This window comes from Pipistrellus hanaki (assembly GCF_964339955.1).
Source record: "Pipistrellus hanaki genome assembly, chromosome: X".
NCBI classification, from domain to species: Eukaryota; Metazoa; Chordata; class Mammalia; order Chiroptera; family Vespertilionidae; genus Pipistrellus; species Pipistrellus hanaki.
Window position 1 is genome coordinate 95,131,005 of NC_140524.1, and position 23,208 is coordinate 95,154,212.

General features: G+C 47.7%; 1 protein-coding gene across 3 annotated transcripts in view; it reads left to right on the forward strand.

The window, feature by feature from the left end:
• The first annotated feature begins 7,960 nt into the window (after positions 1-7,960).
• The window catches only part of SH3KBP1 (SH3 domain containing kinase binding protein 1), a 342,961-nt gene continuing 327,713 nt past the window's right edge, over positions 7,961-23,208 (forward strand). For 2 of the 3 annotated variants that reach the window (XM_084869576.1, XM_084869580.1), the window contains exon 1: positions 8,094-8,372. In XM_084869576.1, the coding sequence (XP_084725702.1) occupies positions 8,369-8,372 (4 nt within the window). In that variant the 5' untranslated portion in view covers positions 8,094-8,368. Of the gene's footprint in view, positions 8,373-23,208 lie in introns of all 3 variants that reach the window. The other variant, XM_084869578.1, reaches the window with a different exon arrangement.

Below are 23,208 nucleotides of genomic sequence, written 5' to 3' on the forward strand. Positions count from 1 at the left end.
GATTTTGTACAGAGAGGAAGGGAGAGAGATAGAGAGCCAGAAACATCGATGAGAGAGTCATCGATCAGCTGCCTCTTGCACACCCCCTACCGGGGTTGTGCCCGCAACGAAGGTACATGCCCTTGACCGGAATTGAACCCGGGACCCTTCAGTCCCCAAGCCAATGCTCTATCCATTGAGCCAAACCGGTCCCGGCCAAATTTAACCTTTTTCCTCCTGTATTTGGGTGCTGAGAAAAAGTCTAGTTCCTATCTGGTAGGCTGGTTGTTTTGTCTAGTGTTAGGAGAGACTGATGCATATGTAAATCTTCAGACAATTTAATTATGAACACATGGCCAAAATTTACTCTTGGTCAGGATGTTTTCTGGAAAGTCAATGGTTAGATGATCATCATTAGACCTGACACAGGAAAAAGAATGTCAGGCGGAAGCTCATTAGACTTCTGACCTGAGGTCAGCAGAGCGTGTAGGTAGGTGAGAAGGGAGTTGATTTCCGTGGAAAGGGGCTAAATCTCAGAGAAGTAAATATAAAACAATTCCTTAAGCATTTTTATCAGGAATTCTTATTTCTCTCCAGAAGGTTATGAAATACATTCTCAAAGAGTTCTGTTTCAGACAGGTTTAATATTTCACAATAGAATTTATGAGAAAGAGAAAAGGCGATTTGGGAATTCTCCAAGAAAAAAAGTCCTCCCTCACCAAGATTTTCAGTTTTCACCATGAGAACACTAAAGAGCAGTTACCAGCTCAAAAAAATTACAATTGTAGTATGTAGCAATCATCACACATTTAAAAACTGTCTGGAGGAAAATTCCATCAGACATTAGCAGTGATTATCAGTTATTTCTTCAGTAATTAATGATTGTGAGATTATAGAAGATTTTCACCTATCCTGTGTGTGTGTGTGTGTGTGTGTGTGTGTGTGCGCGTGTGTGTGTGTTTTGGTTAATCCTCACCTGAGGATATTTTTCCATTGATTTTTAGAGAGTGTGAATGGGAGGGGAGAGACAGAGAAACATTGATGTGAGATGAATGGTTGCTTCCTGTTCATGCCCTGACCAGGGCCTACAACTGAAGTATGTGCCCTTGACCAGAATCAAACCCAGGACCCTTCAGTCTGAGGGTTGACACTATATCCACTGAGCCAAACCATCTAGGACTTTGTACTGTATCTTTAATGTTTTATTAATTAAAAAGTGAGCAGGCATTACTTTTGTAATGATAATAAATACCAAATTGGTTTTATCAGCTCGGGGATGAGTGTCACTCCCTCCATCCCCTTTTCATTTCTGAGGATTGTCCAGGTAGTCAGATAACCAAAGCCATCACCTGGGCTCTGGGAAGCTGGGGTAAAGCAGCACTTCTCACTCTGGCGGATTCAGAATCCTGCAGAGGGCAGGTTCAGACTCCAGACACTGAGGCCCACCCTCAAAGTTCCTGATTCAGAAGGTCTGGGGTGGCGTCCACAGCGTGCATTGGTAACAAATTCCTATGTGCTGCTACACACTTTAAGAACCCATGGCCCTGGCCGGGTAGCTCAGTTGGTTAGAGTGACGTCCCAAAATGCCAGGATTGTGAGTTTGATCCCTGGTCAGGGCACATACAAGAATCAAGCAAATGATGATTAAATAAATGGAACAACAAATCGATGTTCCTCTCAAATTTATGGAAGGAAGGATGGAAGGAAGGAAGGAAGAAAAGAAGGAAGGGATAAAAAGAGAAAGAAAGAACGGCTATGGTCTAGGACAGTGGTCGGCAAATTCATTAGTCAACAGAGCCAAATATCAACAGCACAAAGATTGAAATGTCTTTTGAGAGCCAAATTGTTTAAACTTAAGCTTCTCCTAACACCACTTCTTCAAAATAGACTCGCCCAGGCAGTGGGATTTTGTGGAAGAGCCACACTCAAGGGGCCAAAGAGCCGCATGTGGCTCACGAGCCGCAGTTTGCTGACCATGGGTCTAGGAAACTTCAAACAAAGATGAACTTCACCTCCCACTTTTGCCTCTGGCTGGCCTGTGGTCATTTTTGAGGAAAGGAACTTGATCTGACTGGCTCTGTTTAATAAGTTGTGCTAGAAAAGAGATGCATCCCATCTTTTTAAATTTAATTTTATTGATTTTTTAATGTAAAGTTGTTAACGTTTATTATAGTGCGTAATTCACACATATGATCTTAAATTATTGGCCAGTGCTTTTTAAGAATGTCATTTTGCTCATTTTTTAATTGTGAAGATGTCCTTTTAACACATGACCCCTTGTAATTTTGAGGGGGGAGTGGGCCAGTTAGAGTGGGTAGAAAACAATAGAAACCATATTTCTTGTTAATCTCCTTGGCCTCTTTTTTCAATTTACTAGTTTTTGGTTAAAAAATTGCCATGAAAAAAGATGGAAAAATGTTCTTGGCAAGCTAGTCCATAAACTGGGCTCTTCTTATTTGTTTTTGATACAAGTTCCTGTGACTGATCAACTTTGGCGCTCTTTGGATTTTTAAACAAGAACATCCTATTCCACTTGTTATAGCCTTGTGGGAGAGCATATTTTACCTTCTAGTTATTTCCTTTACAAAGCAAGCTTTTCCTACAAGCTTTAGAAGGATAATCATAGTTTCGCTGTCTTATACATGATCTACTTCTTCGGTTCGATTCATTTTCATCTCTGCAGAGCTGGTAAAACTAGCTTTCTTGTATTTGTTGCAAAGTATTCGCTGAGAAGGATAAAGCAGGGAGTTAATGGGTCATTCCAAGAGCGGTGGTGAAGCCACATCAAGTATAATAGAGCAAAAGATTATTTCTACAGCTTTTGTTGTGTTTCAAACAAGTTATCTTTAACCCAGTGTATACGATGCAAAGGAAGAAATTTCCCTTTGAAGTTTGCGTCAAAACTGTGAGCAGGGAGCCTTGATCGCTTGCTGTCTGCCAGGCCTTCTCCTTAAACTTGCACCCACTAATTTGAAAATTTGAGGTGGATTGCGCCTGCATCAATTATCACTGTGGTATCCTAATGGTGATTTTCTCTTTCCCATAGTTTTTCTAGTACATTTATTTATTGGAATTCCTCTGCAAGGAAGACTAGTCCCCTCTCTCTGACTTATTTAGTCAGCTACTTACTTATATTCATACTAGAGACCCAGTGCACGAAATTGGTGCACTGGTAGGGTCCCTAGGCCTGACCTGCGGTCAGGACTGATCAGGCTCCCCACCTCCCTACCTCCCATACCTCCCAGCCTCCTCCTTCCCTAACTCCCTCAGCACCCCCCCTCCCCCCCCCCCCTCCCCACACATACTTTCCGCCCTGCTGCCGCCACTGGTCTCCTGCCATGTTCCATGCTGCCCCCTGGTGGTCAGCGCATGTCATAGCAAGCAATTGAAGCCTCCAGATCAAATTCCTGAGGGGACACTTTGCATATTAACCTTTTATATATATAGATGGACTTAAAGATATGACTTTTGTTCTGTGAGTTATAATTCAATAGATTTATTATATATTTTTATCCTCACTGGGAAATACGTTTTTCATTGATTTTTAGAGAGAGGAGAAGGAAGAGCGAGAGGTGGGAGGGAGGAGGGGGGCAGAGAGAAACATCCATCGGTTGCCTCCCGCACATGCTCCAACTGGGGTTCGAACCCATAACCCATGTATGTGCCCTGACTGAGAATCAAATACGACACCTTTTGATGTAGGGGATGACCCTCCAACCAACTGAGCCACATGGGCCAGGGCGAAGAGAATGACTATTTTGTTGCTTCAATTGTTCCAGCTTTGGCCTTTGGGAACTCCTCCAGGTTGGCTCCGTCATGTGCCCCGTCATTTTCACCGAGCATGTCCTTACTTCCTGGCTTTTACATTTCTCCATAAAGATCACCAGAAGCGCCAGATAATGACTGTCTTTTATAAAGGGCTCGGCATGTAATTTATATTAATGTAAAATGGTATTAAAGTTATCAAAGCAAAGTATTCATTACATGCAAATTACAGATGGCAAGCCCAGGTACTGGGTGAGAGCAAGCATGACAGGTTGTAAGTGCTACATAGGCAGAGGTTCAATCACCTTCCATTTTTATCCAAAATGTCACCACCACAGAGCAAGACAGGGAGGCCTGTTAAGTCATGTGATATCATTTTAAGTATGATGGTTCGGCTACTCTCCATTCCCAAAACTCATCTTCTACACTGGCAGAAAAGGGAGTTCAGTGGGACAAAGGTGTGGTATTAAATACGATGTATTTCTCTAATAACATTCATGAGATGAATTCACATCATTTGAAATATCGCACTATTTTATTTAAAAAAATGTTCTTGTGAGAGGGTGAGGAATCACACATCTGTTCTTATTAGCAACTGGATTTGAATCCTCATATGAACTTCCCTTGCACTGCTGGTCATCAAAAGTTTCTGAAAGGAAAATGGAAAAAAAAATAGGAACAATTCAGAAGAACGAAGAACAAAACAATTAAGTGTGTGTGTGTGTGTGTGTGTGTGTGTGTGTGTGTGGCGGGGGGGGGGGAGCAAATACCCATTTTTGTAATTTAGAAATATTTCAAATGAAAACATTTGTAGTGTTTTGAGTAGAACTGATACAAATTAGTTTACTTAAGGCATTAAAATTAGGGCACAGATCAGGAATTTTTTAAAAAAAGTTGTCTTGCCATTGGTCTATTTTATATATATATATATATATATATATATATATATATATATATATATATATATATATAAAATTGATTTTTTTTACAGAGAGGAAGGGAGAGAGTTAGAAATATTGATGAGAGAGAACCATCGATCAGCTGCCTCCTGCACACCCCCCACTGGAGATATTTCCTCAACCAAGGTATATGCTCTTGACCGGAATCAAACCTGAGACCCTTTAGTCCACAGGCCAACACTCTATCCACTGAGCCAAACCGATTAGGGCACCATTGGTCTATTTTAAAATATATATATATTTTTTATTGATTTCAGAGAGGAAGGGACACCATTGGTCTATTTTTTAAAAATATATATTTTTTATTGATTTCAGAGAGGAAGAGATAAACATCAATGATGAGAGAGAATCACTGATTGGCTGCCTCCTGCATGCCCAACACTGGGGATGGAACCTGCAACCCGGGCCTGTGCTCTGATTGGGAATCGAACCGTGACCTCCTGGTTCATAAGTCAACACTCAACTGCTGACCCATGCAGGCCAGACAGTCTGTGTTTTCTTTTTTTTTTTTTTTAATGCTAAAATGACAGATTTGTCAATTCAGAAAGCATAGCCAGATCAAGGAGTAGGGACACATTACTCTGGATCAAGAAGGAAAAGGTGTGCCCTGAAATAGACCGGAGCCCAAATAAGACACACATGTTCAGGTGATCTGTGTGCACCCATGTGAAGCTGGGGAAAAAAGTAAACAAGAAGACTGACCTCCTCACGTCAGACAGAGAGATGAGTTAGATTAAGCAGGACATAAGACAAGCTGCTGATTTTCCCCCTGAGCCCTACAGAGTTCAGCCACCCCTTTGCTGGTTTGGTTGTACTGGCCTTTGCCACATCCGGGGAACTGCAGCCATGGTGGGTATCATCAACGCTGTTCAAAGACTTTGCACCCATTGCTCTGGGAGGCCATGGCATCCCAGCGTCCTCAGCACCAAGATGCTGGTCCACCATAAGTTAAGGTGACCAGATTTTAACATTGGTAAAGCAGGACACCATTGACCTGTGGGGGGGGGGGCGGTTCTTGATTAAAAATTTGGTCTATTTGGAGCAACAAAAATTTTCATAGAATGCAAAAATAGTATTGTAATATATATATATATATATATATATATATATATATATTTAATTTCAACAAGTACAATTTACAAATATAATAAAAAATTATGTATAGTATTATTTTATTCTTTGGCATATTTCAAATTTGAGGGAATTTTTTTAGTAGATTGCTGTTGTTTAAAAGGTCATGAAATTTTTCACAAGAATTTGTTAAATTATATTTCACACGTAAAAGGGCTTTCAAAGTCTCAACACTTAATTGTGATTTTTCTGATGCCCACACTTTATTTACTGTAGAAAAAACGCGTTCAGTCACAGCATTAGTTCCTGGTAAGGACAGCGCGTATTCCACAATTCTAACAACTGATCACCAATGCGAACTTTGATAAGCAGTTCTTGATAATCAGTTCTCAACAATTATTTGTTATTATTAAAGTTTAACATTATAAAATTAACAAAAATAAAACTCGTATCCTGGCTAAATAGTCACATGGCCGCCGAAAACCGTATATTCCCTTCCCGTTCTCCCGCCGTTCCCTAGCTTGTCCTGCATTCTTTCCAAAAATCAGGACTTTTTTAAAACGCTGAGGGACGCGGGACAAATTGTTAAAAATCACCAAAAGCGGGACGTCTGGTCACCTTCCCATAAGTGCACCTGGATCTTCAACACTTCAGATTCTTCATTTCCATGTTCCTCAGGATTCTGCCATTGATGCCACAATTACCTCCTCAGAGCTGTGTGGGTGGGTCTCCTGTTCTTGGGTTAGTCTTCTGTTTAGATTGCTCTGATGCACAAAAGTATTTAGAAAGCTGATGCTACCGATCTCATTTGTTAAGACCCTGATGCTGAGGTTTGTTTTTCCTTTTAAAGCTAATGAAACACTTGTAAGAACATCTCTTTGCAGAAATCCCACGATGTAGCAAATTCACAAGAGTTGCCCGAACATCATAGGTGAGGTATGAAGACAGCCCTCTATTGAGGAGGGGGTCAGCTTTGATTTGTCACCTGTGGGTCCACTCCCCCCTCCCCCGCCCCGTCTTCTCTATTTTTCAGGGACCAATGATTTATTGTTCAAATTGTCTTTATTTTCTCTCTTCCTGGAGGTCTCCCATTTCTTTCACTATATCTTCCTACCACCAGATGGTGGAAAGGGAAAAGAAAATAACGGTCCGGTGAATGAACGTGGTGGCTGGCAGAGTATGGTGAAAGGTGTGGTGGTGAATGGACTGCAGAAGGAGTTCCTGAGTTAGCCATGAATTCCCTGTTTCCATTCTAGTGCCCGCTCAAGGGTGGGCTGCGGGTAAATGTGGCACAATGATGCCCTGTGGCGAGGGAGCTAGCCTTTGCCTCAGTGTATTCCTGGAAACACCATGGGAGCCTGGGAACGTTGCTGAGCAAAGGAACCCCACCTGGCCCAGACACGGGGCTCAGGAGACAGCCAGAGGGAGCGCCCACCACGCCGTTCCCGCTGTGCCCTTCCCTGTCTTTCAGCATCTCCATCCCACCCTCCCCCTACGTGCCCACTCGCACCCGGGCTGCCGTTCCCACGCTGCACGGAAGGGACAGCATCTCTCCCACTGGTCCATGGGGACCCCTTCTCCCTGTTCCCAACAGCCCCTCCTGTGAAGCCTTGTTTTGCGTCGCCTCGACCCCCCGGGGACACCATCCATCACCCTCAGCAGGTTCCGTGCCCTCACCTGCCTGTGGGCTCACCTCCCCACGCCCGAACGACCTCCTGGCGAGCCCTCATGGTTGGCTCCCACGTGCCCTCCGTTCGGACCCCCGCCTCCCCCACGGACCCCCATCGTCTCAGGTCTCGAGGAGTCTCGCGGCATTTCCTGGGGCGTTAGCGGAGCCACCGCGGGTGCGGGTCAGCTTCGTGCGGAGCTGGGTTCCTCCCTAGGGGGCGGCGAGGCGGGGACACCGGGGAGCCGCAGCCGCAAGGACGCCCCGCCCCTCACAAGCCCCGCCCATGATCACGCCCTAGGCCACGCCCCCGCCCCGACAGCCACGCGTCCCCGGCAGGCGGACGCCCCGCCCCTCGAAAGCCCCGCCCTGACCACGCCCCCTCCCCAGCAGCCGCGCGTCCCTGGCAGGCGGAGCCGCAGGAGCCCCGCCCCCTAGCAAGCCCCGCCCAGGGCCACGCCTCCGGGCCACGCCCCCGCCCCGGCAGCCGCGCGTCCCCGGCAGGCGGAGCCGCAGGAGCACCGCGGCGGCGAGGAGGAGGGGAGAACGGGTGGCGGGGCCGCGGCTGCCTGGCGCTGGGCTGGGCGGTGCTTTTTTTTTTTTTTTTTTTTTTTCTTTTTTCGCAATTTCCACTCGCGGGGAGCAGGAAACCCGGCGCAGCCGGGCGCAGCGGGCAGCGATGCAGCAGCAGCAGCGGGAGTCGCCCCGGGGCAGCAGCGACAGCGGCAGCAGAGGCAGCAGCGGGCGGCGCTGAGCCGCCGTGGCCGCTGCTATTGAGGAGGAAGCCAGCCCGGCTGCCGCGTCCCGATCCCCGCACCCCGGTCCCGGCGCGCCCCGACTCCCGCACCCCGACCCCCGCGCCTCGATCCCCGCGCCCGCCTCCGCCAACTTTCACGCTGCCTCGGCGGCCCGGCCCGGCTCGACGCCAATGGGTGAGTGGGGGGCCGCCCGCCCCCGAATGCCCGGTGCCCATCTGAGCCTGAGGGCGGCGCGCCGGCTTCATTCAGGACCGCCGAGCCAGGCGGGCGCCCCGGGGTAGGGCCCCGATGGGTGACACCGCGGTGGGCATCCTGCCTGCCTTGCGCACCCCCATTCACTCCCACTCGCTCCTGTGTCTCCTAACCTCGCGGGGGCCTGGGCTGAGGACTGCGGGGGCCGGCCCGGGCGGCGGGCTGAGGGATGCAGGGGGTGTGGTTGGCTTTTCGGGTGGGCGGGGAGAGTTCGGTCTTGGCCATTTTCTCGCCTCCCCTGCACCTGAGGCGCGGGCACCGGAGCTGGTGGGTTCCTGCTTTGCGTGGCGCTCGCGGTGCCTGCCTCGCCCGCCCGCTGCGAGCGCAGCCGGATGCTTGGGGTCCGGGGCGGCGGGGACCAGGCTGCCTTTGCAGGGGGCTGGCGTAGTGGGGGGTGGGAAACGCCCCAACACCCGGCTTGGCGTGCCATCCTCGGGTCCCGGGAGCCCCTCTTCCTGCAGTTCCTGGCCCCCTCTCTGCCTGCCTGCCTCCCTCCAGCTCAGGGAGCTATCCGCTCCGAGGTGCTCAAGGCCACTTCCCACACCCTCCGAGCGCAGGCTGGAGGAACTGGGCACAGCGATCCAGTCCTCATTCACTGATCAGACATCAGCTCCAAGTGTGCAACTAACCCTAAACCCGCCTTCCCCCGCGTCCCACGTCTCATCCTTGCTGGCCGGAGGACCTGACACTTCCCAGGGCGAAGGACTTGTGACTGCCTTGGCTGTTAAACCTTTGGTCCACCCAGCCAATATTCTGGGCAGCCTGTCTCTGTTTTCCGTGCCCCCGGCAGGCTATTTTGGGGTGTTTCCAGGCCAAGCATAAGACGTCTATAGGTCATAATAAATTATATAATAAAGTGAGACCTTTCGGATTTGGGTAAACTGGTCAGAAAGTGATAGGTGAGGAATCGCAGGATGCACCCGGAGACGGATGAAATGGAAAGGGGACGTTTAGCCCAGTCCGCGGTTGACCCGCAAAGTTGAAATCCTATTTCTGGTCACTTGTCAAAAGCAGGCCTTCCTTTCCCAAAGTGGTGGCGATCTGATGGTCTCTGGGCTTTAGTGGCACTTTTCTCTGTGCCTCTCTCTGACCCTCTCCCCACCCCTGTCTAAGGTAGTTTCTCTGTTACCCTTTCTCCCATAGAGCCTTTTCTTTTGTACAGAACAGCAGGACATGTTTCTTTGAGTTTGTTTAACATTTATCTCCCCTCCATAAGCTCCCGGCCGTAGGGACGGGGCTGTGTCGCCCCGTTTTTGCTCAGAGCTCTTCCATGCTGGCTGGCGGGGAGCAGGCCCCAAATAAATATTTATTGAGTGAATGAATGAAGGAAGGAGTATGAAACCTTCCTACTCTGTGGAAGACAAGACACTTAGCTCCACATTCTCATTTTTCTTTGGCACCCGCTGAGATGGTTTAGTGCCATCATGGGCAAACTGCGGCTCGCGAGCCACATGCGGCTCTTTGGCCCCTTGAGGGTGGCTCTTCCACAAAATACCACGTAGCCTAATTAAGTTAATAACAATGTACCTATCGATATAGTTTAAGTTTAAAAAATGTGTCTCTCAAAAGAAATTTCAATTGTACTGTTGATATTTGGCTCTGTTGACTAGTGAGTTTGCCAACCACTGCCCCATAGGTAATGGAAAATGCTGTTTTGATCACCTTTCATGTTGGATGGGTTGCAGAGATGGTTACACACACACACACACACACACGAAAATTAGATCCAAATGTCTTCTCCTGCGTCTGAACTGTGTTTTTTCTGTCTCGGTGGGAAGAGGACTGAGTCCTATTGAAGAAGAAATAACCTGTTTATTATTCAAGTCTGAACTGTTTTCATTATCCAGCTCCATCTAAGAAAATTGGAGAGTGCTTCTGTAGTTTAGAGTCCTTACATGCTTAAGCTTTATTTTTCTTTTTTACTCTGAGCATTACAAAACATGGAGGGTGGTACAGAAAATGATCTTCACTTTTTCAGGTGTTAATTCTTAAAGGTAAAGGCAATAAAATTAAAAGGAATACTGTCATTGAACTCGTTAAAATGCTTCTAGTGGGACTGAAGGTGTTTGTAGTAGTTTGTGCCTAAAGATCACCTACTCTTTCTAAAGCATCTTCAGCGGTGTATTTGTGATCAAGTACAGGTATTTAACAACTGGTTCTGTATGTTTCCCGGCAGAGCCACCTCACAGCATTGTTTCTGAAGCAGGTCCTTGTGTATGCGCGCGCACACACCCTGGCACGCGGCACCCATCCTTCCCCATTTCCCAAGTCTTTGGTTTTTGGATTTGTTCAGTTCATCAATTTGAGACACCTGCAGTCTTACCTGGCCTGATGATTTTTCTGTTGATGGATAACGCAATAAATCTGTATGATATAGTCTTTGATCTGAAAAATAACTGAAAAGTATCAACTGCCCAGCCTGGAAATGAAGCCAGTTAGTTGTGAGAGGCCATCTGAGCTTGTGGGGAGATGCCTGTGGTACCCAATACAGGGAAAGCCTCTTGTAATTACAATTGCACACTTATTATACCACCCGAATCTGTGAGGGGTGAAAGATGGGCAACACCAGCAAATGATTTCCGTTGAAAGAATCCCAGAGTAGCCGAAACCGGTTTGGCTTGGTGGATAGAGCATCGGCCTGCGGACTGAAGGGTCCCAGGTTCGATTCCGGTCAAGGGCATGTACCTTGGTTGCGGGTATATCCCCAGTGGGGTGTGCAGGAAGCAGCTGATGATGCTTCTCTCTCATCGATGTTTCTAACTCTCTGTCCCTCTCCCTTCCTCTCTGTAAAAAATCAATAAAATATATATATTTTTAAAAGAATCCCAGAGTAACAACAAAGTTTGTACTGTGTTTAGCAATGTATTGTTTTGGTGATAGAATGCTTTATGCTGAACTAAAGCGAAATGAGTATCACGTGTTGGCTTCCACAAATAGTTGTGAGTTAGAAATGGAAGCGAAGGCTCTACATTTATGGCTCATGACTGTAGGTCCGCCACGGCACAGGCAAACCATCTTGGTTGTACAGACCCTGGTTGCTTCCTCTCTGACCACCTCAGTTCCTTTTGCGCTGCTGACATTCTCTCATCAATTCTTATATTTGTAATTGTTTTAAAGTAGGTTGTATACAGTGGTCAGTATCCATCCATCCATCCATCCATCCAATGTTCATTGAACCCCTGCTTTGTGCCAGGCATTGTACTAGAACAGTGGTCGGCAAACCACGGCTCTCGAACCACATGCGGCTCTTTGGCCCCTTGAGTGTGGCTCTTCCACAAAATACCACGTGCGGGCACGCACATACAGTGCGATTGAAACTTCATGGCCCATGCGCAGAAGTCGGTTTTCGGCTCTCAAAAGAAATGTCAATCGTTGTACTGTTGATATTTGGCTCTGTTGACTAATGAGTTTGCCGACCACTGTACTAGAAACAGGTGGGCAACGCATGCAGACCTGCTGGCGTGGGCGTCTCAGTCAAGTGCAAGAGGTAAACTTGAGTGCAGCGCTCACAGCAGTATGTAATTAAAAGCCATGTTTACAGGTTCACGAAAAGGCAGGTTTCGTGAAAGGAGATTAGAGAGGGGGACTCTGAGTTAGGCTGCAGCAGGGTAAGGGTAGTGCATCGAGGAGATGGTGTTTGAGATGAAATCTGAAAGTTGGATAGGAGTTGTCACTTCCCTCCAGCCTAAGGTTGACCAGATGTCCTGCTTTTGGCGGGACAGTCCCGATTTTTAACAATTTGTGTTTAAAAAATCCCGATTTCTGGACGCCGGACATATTGTTAAAAATCGGGACTGTCCCGCTAAAAGCGGGACGTCTGGTCACCTTATTCCAGCCACACCCCCAGGAACACACCTGGAGTGGAACACCTTTCAGGGAGGGAGAACGCACACCTCGGGGCACGGTGGGGCATCACAGCCAGAGGGTGTCAGGAAGGCCCATGTTTGGGATTGGACCCGGATTAGGTGTTTCGGGGGGAGCATTTAAGGACACTGCTCAGGGCTGGGGGCAGGGTGATTCCATGATTGGGTGCCTTAATCGATGCCATCTGGAAGCAAGAAGACTAGGCAGAGGCTGTGATGGGCAAAGAAGCAGCCGCCACTCATTAGCCGGGATTGGGGGCTGTTCGGTGACGTTTGTGGCTTGGCCGAGGTTCCTGCTTTGTCTGCGTTCAGACATGGTTCCTGAATGGCCTTGTTTTCGTCTTGTCCCACGCTGGTCGGAGTGGCCTTGTCTGTTGTTTGTGTTCTGCGCAGTTGTTTATGCGCAACAGGAAAGTGCCTGGCCAGCTTCCGGACGGCAGGGCTGCTTGCTCTGTCCCCGAGTTAACTACGTGATGAATCAGGGCAGAGGATCGGAGCTGGGAGGGAGGAGAATGGCTTTCTAGGTATATCCCGTGGCTAATGTTTGAATATCGGCTAGCTCTCGTCCTGGGACTGTTTTTTCAACTTTAAGCAGAATGGGCAACTGCAATGCTGTCCCAGGGACAGAGATCCAGAGGAAAGCAGAGCAAGCTGCTAAGGAGCATGAAGTCAAGGCCGCTCTGAGTGGGAGAGATGCAGGGCAGGAAAATATCAGACTCCTTTCAGTGGGAGAGAAGAAGTCTCTCCTATGGTGGTTCTCAGAGTGTGATATGATTGACACGAGAAACCAGCAGCATCAGCCTCCCCCCGGGGTCCCATTAGAGACAAATTCTCTGGCCCCCAAAGCTGACCCACTGAATCAGGAACTCTGGTGGAGCCCGGCAGTCTGTGCATTAATGGGCCCTGCGGGTAGTTCTGGTGCAAGCTCAAGGTTGCGTCCAGAACCTCCTTGCCTTGCACTTGGGAAAGCTGAAGGGTAGTGTATGTGGCTCACTGAAGAGTACATGGGCATTCTGGTCGTAAAGTAAGATCCCGCGGTGCCCTGGCTGGTGTGGCTCAACTGGTTGTATGTTGCCTTGTGCATTGAAGCTGGCTGGTCAATTCCTGGTCAGGGCACATGCCTGGGTTGCAGGTTTGTCCCTGGTTGGGGTGCATAGGGGAGGCAACCGATTCATGTTTTTCTCTCACATTGATGTTTCTCTCTCCCTCACCCTCCCTCTCTCTCTAAAAATCAATTAAAATATATATTTTAAAAAATGACTCCTCCAATCCATGGCAGAAAGGGAAAAAGGCTAAACAGCAGCACACATGTGCTTAGGACCACAGACGTGTGACCTTATAGGAGAAAAGTACGCTCCTAGTTTAAAACAACCCTCTCAAGGAGTTACTAGGACCATGGCTGGCAAACTGCGGCTCGCAAGCCACATGCAGCTCTTTGGTCCTTTGAGTGTGGCTCTTCCACAAAATATCATGGCCTGGGCGAGTCTATTTTGAAGAAGTGGCGTTAGAAGAAGTTTAAGTTTAAAAAATTTGCCTCTCAAAAGAAATTTCAATCATTGTACTGTTGATATTTGGCTCTGTTGACTAATGAGTTCGCCGACCACTAACTAGGAGAGTACAGTGTTGATTCTTTCGTGAATCCAGTCCAAGCCAGACCGCTAACACCTGGGCTTTAGTAACACTAGCTGGCTCATCTCATTGTTAGTCACTTGGACTTTTATCAGAGTACCACACAGGTTTTTTCTATCATCCATCTTTTCCCTTCACCTTATTTATTTATTTATTCCACCTGAGCTACTGGGCCAAGGGCCCCTTTTAACCATTTTTAAGTGCACAGTTTTAGTGCCATTAAGTACATTCACAATGTGTGCATCCCTCCATCTTTAGATGGGATAGTAAAAATAGATGGTTAGGCCTGGCCAGTGTGGTTCAGTGGTTGGGCACCAGCCCTGGGCACCAATAGGTCACCGGTTCGATTCCTTGTCAGGGCACATGCCTGGGTTGTGGGCTCTGTCGCCAGTAGGGGATATGTACTAGACAGCAGATCCATGATGTTTCTCTCTCATCAATGTTTTTATCTATCCCTCTTCCCTCCTCTCTCTCTAAATATCAATAAAAACATTAAAAAGTAGATTGGTATCATTATTAGGGTTTTTAAAAATATATATATATATATATATATTTTATTGATTTTTCACCGAGAGGGAGAGAGATAGAGAGCTAGAAACATCGATGAGAGAAACATCTACCAGTTGCCTCTTGCACACCCCCTACCGGGATGTGCCCGCAACCAAGGTACATGCCCCTGACCGGAATCGAACCTGGGACCTCCCAGTCCGCAGACCGACGCTCTACCATTGAGCCAAACCGGTTTCGGCAGGGGTTTTTATATTTGTTTGTGACTTGTATTAATTCCTAATTGCTGCTATAACAAATTACCACAAACAGTGACTTAAAACAGCACAAATTGATTATCTTGCCATTCTGTGGGTCAGAAGTCTAAAATGGATCTCACTGGGCTAACGTTGAGATGTCAGCAGGGCTGTATTCCTTCTGCAGGCTCTAGGGGAGAATCTCTTTTTTTGCTTTTTCCATCTTCCAGAATCTGCCCACATTCCTGACCTGGTGACCCCTTTCTCTCTTCCAAGCCAGTAATGGCCAGTCAAGCCTTTCTGGTATATCACTCTGATCCTGACTCTTCAGCTTCTTGCTGCCACATTTGAGGAGGGCAGGGACTGTGTCTGCTTGGTTATTGTGTCCCTAAGCCTGGCACAGGGTGAGCATAAATGAATATGTTTGAGGTAATTATTATTCCTACCCTTCTAGTTAACTTCACCCGGGTCTGTGTTAGACACCTCAAACAGAACATGTGGTAAATTGAGCTCAGCATTTCCCCTCCATGGTATTTTTCCTGACTCTTTTATCCCCATGTCCTTGTATTACCACCTTTCCTGTCACCTCCATAGTAACCTGCTCTTTGCCTTGCCTCTTCTTCCTTCTCCTCTTTCTTAGCCCCTCCCAATCCACAGTGAAGCCCCAGATGTTTCTAGAATTAGTCCCATGTATCTACCATTCTGCAGCTGCTTTAGATCCTGAATGCCATAATAGAGCCTTTGTGAAGTCCAGCAGCCACCCAAGCTTTTTCTTGCTCCATGCTTATTCATTCTGAGCCTTCCCCCATGTAGATCCCCAGATGGAAAACGATTCCACTCTCTTCTCTGCCTTGTAGTCTCTCTGTATTAGTTTCCTCTTGATGTTGTAACAAAGTGCTGCAAGCTCACTGGCTTCAAACAACATCAACTTGTAATCTTATACTTCTGGAGGTCAGAGGCCCAAAATGGGGTATGCTGGCTCAATATCAAGGTGTCAGCAGGGCTGCTTCCTTCTGGAGGCTCTGGGGCACTTCCTCTAGCTGCTAGAGCTGGCCTGTATTCATTGGCTTGTGGCCACATCACCCTAACCTCTGCTTCTGTGCTAACATCTCTCTTACTCTGTCTTCCTTTTATAAGGACTGCTGTATTAGATTGGGCTCATCTGGATAATCCAGGATACCCTCCTCATATAAAAACCCTTAATTACATCTGCAAAGACCCTTTTGCCATGGAAGGTAGCATAGTTATAGGTTCTGGGGACTAGGATGTGATCTTTGGGGGGCTATTATTCAGCCTAGTGCACCCCTCATTCATTTTTTAAGGCCTGTTCCAAAGGTTGCTATACAACATCTCATCTTCTAGTAAGTCAGTTCATCTCTGAATGGTGTTCCTAACTCCATTGTGCAGACTCATTGCCTGGCATACAATAAGTGCTCTATGTTGACAAATGAATGAATGAATGAATGAATGAATGACCCTTTCACCCAAGTGCAGTTGCCACTCAAAATTCTCCAAAGTTATTGGTTACCAGGAGGTATGTGCAATTGTGGAAAATTCCCCAGGCAGAGCCTGCCGACAGGTCTGCTCGCTGACAGTTCACGGTGGTCTGCACTGCCATGGATGAGAAGGATAACGCCACATGTGTCACATGACTTCAACAAAGAATGGCCAGTTTTAAGATAGAAAATTCTCTTTGGCAGTGGTTCTCAACTGGGGACAATTCTGCCATCCAGGGGGACATTTGGCAATGTCTGGAGACACTCAGTTGTCACAGCTGGTGAGGGGAGGGCCGTCTAACTGGCATCTGGCGGACAGAGGCCAGGGGACACTGCTACATGTCCTACAATGCACAGGACAGCCCTCGCCACAGCATTCCGGTCCAAATGTGGAGGAAGCTGGCTGTGAGTGTTACACAGATGGCTGGAGCCCCATTTCCCTCCTTCAGTACCAGCCGCTCTGGAACAGAAGGGTTCCCTCTGTAGCCACAGCCTTTGTTTTATGAATGAACCATGAAGTCACCGGGGAACAGGACTCTTTGGCACTCTTTCCCCATTTTCCTTGAGTAGAAAGTGTCTTAATACAGCGCTTGCCCCTCTGTGTCAATAGCCGGGTCTTGACGTTGTTGATGTTTTGCCTTCCTAGTGGGGTGTGCTTATATGCCAGGTGACAGATGATGGGTCCTTCTGCTGCTCACTCATTGGTCCTGGGAACTGAAAAGCGGGAAGGGTCCTTGGCAGTCATGGCCTGCACCATCAGATGATGAAACCGGGATGCAGAGAGGTGAAGTGGCATGGTCCTCTTGCTGCAGAATTCAGTGCCCTTTCAATAGGAGAGAGCTAGCAAGTTGTGTTGATGCTCACTGCTCAGTAAATGTCAGGCTCCTGCTTCTCCAAGAGAAGCTCTTTCTATGGGCTATTTCCCTGCTAAGTTTTTTCCCAAGCAGCTTTTTTGAAATGTAATTCACACATCTCACGATTCACCCTTCTAAAATGTGCAATTCAGTGTTTTTCGTTATATTATTTTTAAAATTATGGTAAAATATATATAACAAATTTTTTTCAATATATTGATGAGAGAGAGAGAGAGAGAAAGAGAGAGAGAGAGAGAGAGAGAGAGAGAGAGAGAGAGAGAGAGAGAGAAAGAGAAAGAGATTTGTTGTTCCACTTATTTATGTATTCATTGGTTGATTCTTGTATGTGCCCTGTCCGGAATTGAGCCCGAAACCTTGGTATATCTAAATTATGCTCTAACCCAGAGGTCGGCAAACTCATTAGTCACCAGAGCCAAATCTCAACAGCACAACGATTGAAATTTCTTTGGAGAGCCACATGTTTTAAACTTAAACTTCTTCTAATGCCACTTCTTCAAAATAGACTCACCCAGGCCATGGTATTTTGTGGAAGAGCCATACTCAAGGGGCCAAAGAGCCGCATGTGGCTCGCGAGCCACAGTTTGCAGACCGTGGCTCTAACCACCTGAGCTACCTGACCAGGGCCCATTGTAAACCATGTTAAGTGTATAATTTAGTGTGATTAAGTACATTCACCATGTGTGCAACCAGCACTGCCATCTATTTCAAACACTCTGTCATCACTCTCTTGGTAAATTAAGGATTAGAATCGGTGTCTCCTGGGGGTACCTGGACCACCCCACCACCTTGGAGCTGAAAACCCAAGGATCCCAGTTATGAACCTAATGGGATGGGGAAAGGGAGAATATGGTGGTGTTTTTTATTGTTTTGGGTTGATGTTTCTTTTTATTTATTTTTTATTTTAAAAAAACATATTTTATTGATTTTTTACAGAGAGGAAGAGAGAGGGATAGAGAGTTAGAAACATCGATGAGAGAGAATCATTGATCAGCTGCCTCTTGCACACCCCCCACCAGGGATGTGCTTGCAACCAAGGTACATGCCCTTGGCCAGAATCAAACCCAGGACCTTTCAGTCTGCAGGCTGATACTCTATCCACTGAGCCAAACCAGTTTCGGCTGATGTTTCCTTTTCGAGGTACTTTATTTTTGCTCTGTCCTTCAAGGTGCCCCCCTTGGTTACATCCCTTTCATCATTCTGGGGAATTTTGAATGTTCCTACATCCTGAAGCTTTAGTGAGTGAGTTACTTGGGTAACTCCTTTGGCCATTACTAGGGTTCATTAAGCATATTTCAATGAGGGGAGAAAAGCCGCCAATGCCTTCACACGTGGAGGGTTGATGGAGTCCACGTATCTTCACCTAAACCCCTCTAGTTGGCAAAGTTACACTGGCCATGTGGCTGGTTACGAGCACTTAATTTTTAACGTGATTGCTATATTATGGATAAATATCTCATAGGCAGGTCTATGGCTTTCATCCGGGGACACTTTAACAAAGCAAAATGTAACTCGTGTACTTTACTTCACTGATAAGCTGGGGTATATTTAACCTCAGGGAGAAAAAACAATGACAGAAATATTCCTGATATTTGTCCTCACTGAACTGTATTCAGTTGGCAAGAAAAGCCCAGTAAAGGCCTTCGCTGATTTCCTTCCAGTGGCCGGGGGGTGGGGTGGGGGGTGAGGCCACCTCAGGAGGCTGGCCTGTCCCCAGGTGTGGAGGACAGCATGGCAAGATTAGGTGCTATCCTAAGGTGACCAGACGTCCTGCTTATGGCGGGACAGGCCCGCCAAAAGCAGGACGCCTGGTCATCTTATCACTGCTGTTTCTTCCTCCGTATCCTGGATTAAATACTATAATTATTCAGGTGCTATTAATTTCTCTTTTTGCACAGCAAATGTAAGTCCTTAAACACTCAAATCCAGCACGTGTAGATTATTATTACTTTTTAAAAATATATTTTATTGATTTTTTACAGAGAGGAGGAGAGAGGTATAGAGAGCTAGAAACGTCGATGAGAGAGAAACATCGACCAGCTGCCTCTTGCACACCCCCTACCGGGGATGTGCCCGCAACCAAGGTACATGCCCTTGACCGGAATCGAACCTGAGACCTTTCTGTCCGCAGACTGACGCTCTACCGCTGAGCCAAACTGGTTTCGGCACGTGTAGATTATTTTAATCACCGTCCCCTTCAACACCAGTGCTCTGTTTTTGCCATTGTTTTTCTGGACTGTTCTAGACGTGGAAGACTCAGGGCCCTGTTCTAGGTCTGATCCTCTGGGGCTGCGCCAGTTTTATCCATCACACACCCACACCCCGTGTGAAAAGTCTTTAATTAGCTTAGTGTCCTCTCTAATTATTCCAGCTAGCTATTATTTGGATGCCTGGAGCTAGAAGGAGGCGCTGAATCTTGCTTTGGATCCTGCCTGGAAAAGGCCTTCCGGCTCTGCTGTGCCTTCCCCGTAGCCAGCTCCTTCAGCAAGCTCCATTTCCTTCACAGACCATCCCGGATGCTGCCTCCCAGGTGACATTCATCCCACACCAATGGCTCCAAAAATGGGCTTTGCTTTTCTCCCATTAAAAAAAAAATATTTTATTGATTTTTTACAGAGAGGAAGGAGAGGGATAGAGAGCTAGAAACATCAATGAGAGAGAAACATAGACCAGCTGCCTCCTGCACACCCCACCAGGGATGTGCCCACAACCCAGGTACGTACCCTTGACCGGAATTGAACCCGGGACCTTTCAGTCCGCAGGCCGACGCTCTATCCACTGAGCCAAACCGGTTTCAGCCTTTCTTCCATTTTGATCATGGAAACGCCCACACCCAAAGGCCTCTTCACAACAAACAAAATGGAACAGCGTGTCACCACCTAACTAACCATTTCTCACGGTTCCTTTGTTCACAATAAAATATGAGATGAAGAGCCCAGGTGTCAACTGAAGTCTGTCAGTTAGCTCGGCAGTGACACCGACAGCAGTTGGGCAAAGGAAGTGTGTGCTAGCGTGATGGGAATTTTTTTTTTTTTTTTTTTTTTTTAGCTTAATTGTTACCTTTGTCAGAAAAGAAAGTAATTACCGAAGGGGAGGGCTTGGGGGAGAAGGGGAATTGCAGGGGTGTCTCCAAATGAAGGAAAACTTTGAAAGGGGAAGCAGTTCACAGCATTCATCTGTTGGCTGGGCCTCGAGACTGCAGCTGCGTGCAAGAGAAATATGTAAATGATTTTGTAAAGTTAGCTTTTAGATTCGATCACATATTCACATGATTCAACATTGAAAAGGTGGAAAGTGCTTACAGTGAAAAGTCTCCATCTCATCATAGCCCTGCTGCTGTCCCATGACCCTCCCCAGAGGCCTTCAGTGCTTTCTTTCCGGTAACTTGGTCCAGGCAGATCTCACACACATATACATACCAGCACACAGGTGTTGCCGTTATTTCTCCCTTCATCTTGCCACCTGATTAGTTCATAGTGGGAGAACCGCATCTAGCTGGCGATTTCCCCCTGGGAATGTCCAGTTGTGGCTGAGGGACGGGTGTATTTGGGAAGAGTTCTGTTGCAGATTCTGCTGTGGACTGTGTCTCAGCTGATCTGAGTCTTTAAAAAAAATATATTTTATTGATTTTCCACAGAGAGGAAGGGAGAGAGTTAGAAACATCAATGAGAGAGAAACATTGATCAGCTTCCTCCTGCACACCCCCTACTGGGGATGTGCCCGCAATCAAGATACATGCCCTTGACCGGAATCGAACCCGGGACCTTTCAGTCAGCAGGCTGACACTCTATCCACTAAGCCAAACCGGTTTTGGCTGATCTGAGTCTTAACTGGTAAAAACTCTGTCCTGGATCTTAACTGAGCTAGATCTTGCTTCTGAACTGCGCTAGGAAGTGTTTTCCCACTTGTTCATGTCGTATGTGTAGTAAGGACTTTCTTCAAGCGAGGAAGCCACACAGAGCCTGCTGCCCTCATACAGGCATTCATTCCAGGGCCACAGGGCCTCTCATGCAACCCAAGGGCCCCGTGAAGCCCTGGAATGGGCTGCCCGCCCGATGTGTCCTCTGGCCACCCCCTGTCCTGTCCCCTTTCTTCTCTGTGTGCAGCTCATTCACAGGGCACACGTCACAGTGTCAGTAACTTATTAAGAGTGACTGGCGCCCAGCCGGCATGGCTCAGTGGTTGAGCATCAACCTCCGAACCAGGAAGTCACGGTTCGATTCCCGGTCACGGCCCATGGCCTGGGTTTCTGACTCCATCCCCATTGGGGGGTGTACAGGAGGCAGCCGATCAACGATTCTCTCTCATCATCAATGTTTCTCTCTCTCTCCTCTCATTTCCTCTCTGAAATCAATAAAAACATTAAAAAAAAAAAAAAAAGAGTGACTTACTTCGGTCCCAGTTTCAAATTCCCATTAGCAAGTCTCTGAGCCCATTGGGGTATCACCCCCTGGGGTACACAGTTGGCTGTTCTACGCCCAGGCCTGTGACGGGAGGATGCCCCCAGTTCTGAGATGTGTGAGTATGTAAGGAGGGCCTGCTTGGTGCCGGGTGTATGCCAGGTGCTGAGACACAGGGTGACCCAAGGAAGGCCTGCCCCCCGGAGCAGTGCTGTGAGGTGGGATGCTTGAAAGTCTGAACTCAGAATACCCCAGAGTGCCCTGTGCCCCTTTTTTTCCTGGCTTTCTCTTGACAAAGGGGTGATTGGTGATTCGAGGATGTTCCATCTTCAGAGTCATTTTCACTCGGTCCCTTGAGGAAGGGCTCCCGCGGCCACACGCACAGTTGTGCTTCGGAGTAAATAACGGGGTTATTTATACCCTTTGAGGCCTCGGATTGTGTAACTGGACTCGGGTTCTCCTTTTGAGTCGGCTGCACTTAAAAAAATGTGGATGTGACTGGGGGCGCTTGGGTGGCTTGGCGGTGATAGCACGCTGTGGGGGCAGGGTACGGTTGTGACATTGTCTGGCCCTTTTAGGGAACCTGTGGGTTTTTAAATGGAGGAAGAGATGAAGACATTATGAAAAACAGCTACTGCCCGGCAGAAAGATGTAGGGAAAAGGGGCAGGGGACTGTCCCTCTAATATCTGGCTTCTGGCCTTTCCTCAGCCTCAGTTCCTTCTCTTGTCTCTCTCTTAGCTTCTCTTTGTCCCTCACTCCATCTCTCATCCCTCACTCCTTCCCTCTATATAGGTGTGAGGGTCCTAGATTTCCCTATCTTCTCTACCCCATCCTCTCCTCATCCTCTCATCCCATCTCTTTCCCCTCAGTCCCCCACACTTTTTTATTCCCACCTCCTTTCTCAAACTTTCTTTTCCCTTCTCCCCTCTCCCCTCACGGCCCACGTCTCCTCTCACTATACCCCCTCCCGCCATCCACCCTCTCCTAGTCCTCCATCCCTCATGCTCGCTGTCTCCGCCCCTCCCCCTCAGCACCTCTCTTTTGTGTCCAGTTTTCCCCTGCTCCTCTTTTCTTCATTCTCTCTCTACCTCACCCCTCCTCTCCCATCCCTGTGTCTGTACCCCTTCTCGTTTCCCACAGCCCTTCTCCTCCATGTCCACCCTTCTGCACACTTTCCTCCACACCACCTGCCTTTCCCCCCCTTCTTACTAAGCTCCTCTTCATCATCCCTCTTTTCCTACCCCTCTACTTCCCCTTCCCCTCCTCATCCCCCCTTTGTCCCCTAACTCTCCCTCTCCCCCAGCCCCTCTCTTCCTCTCATAGCTTCTCTCTCCTCCCCCATCCTCATCTCTCCCCAAATCCCTCTGTCTACCATTGTCTCTCCCCCCTGAACTCTCTCCCACTCTGTGGTCTCTTCCCTCTTCTCTCTCTTTCTGTTTCTGACTCTCTCAACACTCCCTGTCTTCCTTTCTCATACCCCTCCCAGTTCTCTGTGCAGTATTGCCCCAGGCCTCAGCACTTGCAACTGATATCACCACCTCCTTTGCTCAGTAAACAGTACGCTAGCCCATGGAACGCGAAGAAGCTCTCATCTATAATGTGCGGTCTAAAGTCAATATGGCCACATGAGGATGTGTGGTCCCCTGAGGAAGAAGGAACCTTTGGGGAATGTGCCCCGTATATGCACCTCTAGGAAGGGCTCCTGCTACCCCCCAGGGCAGGAAGAGCTGGGGACTGGAGTGTCTGGCATGGGA